We start from the raw sequence: 3,699 nt of genomic DNA, 5'->3' as shown, positions 1-3,699 counted from the left end.
AAAGCTCATCCCCTAATAAACCATCCTGTTAGTATTGTAAGTGCTACAGAGTCCAGTTTATAGGACTGATTGTGTCCTCTTCTTTTCCTCCACAGCCGGACCAGCCGTGGAAGAGGGCCGCAGCACCCCAGCCCCACCTCCATCTCCATCTCGGGGACATGGGAGCCGCAGACACAGGCGTGTCTACGCGGACATCCTCAGACAGCACGTCGAGGCTGTGCAGGAGCAGAACTCCATCCTGCGACAGAGGGCGGAGGCAGAGGAGCGCTGGCGTGATCGGCTCATGAACGAGCTGGTCCTGCAGCGCACGCTCCTGTACAGCACCCTGAGGGTACGTCTACACTACAGCGCTAGTTCGAACTAACTTAGTTCGAATTAGTTAATTCGAACTAAGCTAGTTCGAACTAACGCATCTAGAACTAAAAACTAGTTCGAACTAGCGTTTTGCTAATTCGAACTAGCAAGTCCACATTGAGTGGACTCTGAACAGGGCTTAAGGATGGCCGGAAGCAGTGCTGGCAGGGCATCAGAGGAGGACTTAGAGCGTGGAGATGCTGTCTCAGGCTAGCCGAGGGCTGTGCTTAAAGGGTCCCGACCCCCACCCCGGACAGACAGTTCTCAGGGGTGCCCCGCTTACAAACCAGTCCTGGCTTGGAGTGCCCGAAGTACCCACACTGGGCACATCACACCACTCGGCCATCAGCCCGGCTGCACTTGCCGCAGGCTGCCATCTGGGGAGAGGGGACAATCGGGGGGCTGCAGGAGAGCTTCCACCCCCAGAACCCGCAGAGCCAGCCCAGTCCTCCCCATCGGGGGCTCGTGCCCCATTCCTCCCTCACCTCCTTCCACTTACCCTTCCCTAGCCCCCCTTCTTATTGATGTACAAAATAAAGGACACATGTGTTCAAAAATAGAAACTCTGTTTATTTAACAAAACTCGGGGAAACTGGGAAAAGGAGGTGGGAGAGGGGAAGAGAGAGGCTGGGAGAGGGGAGGGGGAAAACTGGGAGGAGGGAGCTGAAAGGGGGAAGCAAGGGAAAGGAGGGGGTGGGGAAACTGAAGGATCAGGGGTGGGGGTCTCGCCGGGCCGACCGCCTCCCAGTACAGCGAGGGAGGGGGCCTCGGCGTCCCCGGGGCGATGGGGTGGAGGGTGCGGAGGTTGAGGTGGGGGGTGTGGACATTGAGGAAGAGGTTGTGGGGGTTGAGGAGGGAGAGGTGGGAGGGGGAGCAGGAGTGGGAGGAGGGACAGCAGTTGGGGGGACAGCTGGTGCAGGATCAGCACGGGGCACCATGCTCTGCAGCAGGAGCTGCAGGTTGGTGCTCAGCCCTCGGACCTCAGACAGCAGCTCGTGGCGGACCTGCAGGTCTTCCCGCATCCAGGCCTGCAGTGTGCGGTGCACCGCTCGCAGGGCCCCAAGGTGCTGGTCCCGGTACTCCTGCTCCGTGCTGGCAGTCCGGAGCAGGCCGCGGGTGCGGGAGCATGTCCCAGGCGGGGTGGTGCGCCCTGCACGAGCAGCTGGTGCAGCTGTAGAGAAAGAAGAGAAGGGGTCAGTTCTCCCTGGGGACGCAGAGGATGATGCCCAGCCCCCTCCCCAACTCCGCAACGTGAGGGTGACCATGTCCTGCACCGTCACAGCCGCTGTGCTTGTACAGAGGCCATGGTCAGGATGTCTGGCTCTCCCCGGGACTGGAAGCTGCCCCAAGACCGCACCCATGTCCCTGTGCCATGTATAGTGTGGCCGGGGCGGTGGGGGGAAAGGGGAGATGTCCCCTGCCTCCGTGTAGAGGGGACATGTGAAGGGAAATCATCCTGCTGGGTCCTGCCCCGGGGTCGGGAGCATGTCACGTCTCTTTGCACAAGCATGTGCCTATTGGGCAATGGCCCCTGGGTGTCACGCAGCTGGAGCCACCTGCCCAAGGGTGGCATGGCACGTGCTCGCACGTGTACAGGTGTCTGCGTGATCCGTGGAAGGCATGGCCCACGCGCGCGGTCCCTGGTCTCCCTGCCACCTCCCCCCCCGAACTACTTAATTCAAACTACTTACCCGGTACGGTCTCCCTGGACGACCCTGCCGACTCCGGTGCTGGGACATCCTGCGGTGGCCCCTCCGGTGTGCCCGGGTCAGGGCCCTCCAGTCCCGGCTCGCTGTCCCCCAGGCTGGCACGGACCGCCCTGCCCCCCAAGAGTCGGTTGAGGGCAGAGAAGTAGGGGCAGGTGGCAGCCCCTGCTGTGGCGCCACCCCTGGTGGCCCTGGCGTACGCCTGGCGCAGCTTTTTAATTTTAATGCGCACCTGCTCCTGGGTGCGCCTGTGTCCCCTGGTGGCCATGGCGGCTGCTATGCGGCCATAGACGGCCGCATTCCTCCTCCTAGTGCGGAGATCATGGACGTTGGGGGCCTGCCCCCAAACCTCAATGAGGTCCATGACCTCCGCACTAGTCCAGGAGGCCGCGCGCCGTCTACGGCCCCTGGCTGGCCCCTGGGTGCTGGGGGACTGGGCAGGGGACATGTCACTCCCACTGGCTGCCTGGCTCATGGTGGGGCCACTGCTTCGGGGCAGAGACTCCTGGCAGGGCTGGCTGTCTCAAGTGCCGTCTGGCCAGAGTCTACCCCTTTAAGGGCCCGGGGCTGGGGGAGAGGAGAAGAGTTTTCCTGGTTGTGCCCAGAGAGGCCACCAGGGGGAACCTGGGAAGGGCTAGCCTCCCACTAGTTCGAACTAAAGGGCTACACAGCCCTTAGTTCGAACTAGCTAGTTCGAACTAGGCGTTAGTCCTCGTAAAATGAGGTTTACCTAGTTCGAACTAAGCGCTCCCCTAGTTCGATTCAAATTCGAACTAGCGGAGCGCTAGTGTAGCACCTATTAAAGTTAGTTCGAACTAACGTCCGTTAGTTCGAACTAACTTTGTAGTGTAGACATACCCTGAGGGAGGTCAGCGGCTTGCCTGCTGCTGTAGCTGGTCCTGCTCCTCCAGCACCCCATGACCCCACCCCACCAAACCCCCCTTCCACAACAGCATCCCTTTCCCCCCTTGGACCTCCCTCTCCCCCAGCCCCCACAGTTCCCCAGCCCCTCTCTCCCCCTGGCCCTGCTCTCCCCCAGGCTTCCACGTCCCAAGAGCCCCCCAGCAGCCAGCCAACCGACAGGTGCATCACCTGATCCCGTAGCCGGGGAGCACCCCAAACACGAGGCCCAGGCAGGAAAGGGAAATCTGCCAAGCCCCGTTCAACCTGATCCCCTTCCCCCCTCCAGGTTTCCAGTCCCCTTCCCCCCTCCAGGTTTCAATCACCCCCATCACCCCAGTTATAAAGCACAAACAAAGGGTTAAACGAACTGTTTCTTTATTGTATATAGTCTGGCATCAACAAAAATGAAAAACATTTTTATCTATGTTTGCAACATTTATAATTTTGTACATATTACCTAACAAGTAAAGAGAACATTTTATTTTGAAACACACCCTGGTGTAAGTGATGTGTCCAAACTGGGTAGGGAGATGGGTTGTGGAGGGAAGCTTCTATTGGGGGCCAGGGCCCAGTCCCCAGGCAGAAGCCCCTCAGTGCACTCAGTCTCAGTGGCCTCCACTGGAGAATTGCTCCCGGAGGGCCTCCCGGATGCCAACTGCAGACCGGTGAGCCTGGCGGATGGCAGCTGTCCGGGGCTGGGCAAAGAGCCTCTCCTGGCCATCAGCAGCTCTCCCCC

The 3,699-nt window shown here is 60.2% G+C and overlaps 1 protein-coding gene across 1 annotated transcript; it reads right to left on the bottom strand.

Moving 5' to 3' along the window:
- Positions 1 to 331: 331 nt before the first annotated feature.
- LOC149525373 (uncharacterized) lies at positions 332 to 2,870 on the bottom strand. The gene is made up of 2 exons (XM_089776544.1): positions 2,046 to 2,870; positions 332 to 1,525 (listed from the first exon to the last, which is right to left on the bottom strand). Exons 1-2 carry the CDS (start codon positions 2,533 to 2,535, stop codon positions 1,065 to 1,067), a joined length of 951 nt encoding a protein of 316 aa, XP_089632670.1. The 5' UTR covers positions 2,536 to 2,870; the 3' UTR covers positions 332 to 1,064.
- Between the last annotated feature and the right edge of the window lie 829 nt (positions 2,871 to 3,699).

The sequence above is a fragment of the Pelodiscus sinensis genome, chromosome 2 (genome assembly GCF_052426305.1).
Source record: "Pelodiscus sinensis isolate ZL-2025 chromosome 2, ASM5242630v1, whole genome shotgun sequence".
Taxonomy (NCBI): Eukaryota; Metazoa; Chordata; order Testudines; family Trionychidae; genus Pelodiscus; species Pelodiscus sinensis.
Note: the sequence above shows the minus strand (reverse complement) of the source record. Positions and strands in the feature narration are given on the sequence as shown.

Excerpts from the sequence above, each read along its gene's own strand:
- LOC149525373 (XM_089776544.1), bottom strand. The coding sequence starts at position 2,535 with ATGAGCCAGGCAGCCAGTGGGAGTGACATGTCCCCTGCCCAGTCCCCC. Across the intron at positions 1,526-2,045 it reads GTCCAGGGAGACCGTACCGG|CTGCACCAGCTGCTCGTGCA; the intron begins GTAAGTAGTTTG and ends CTTTCTCTACAG.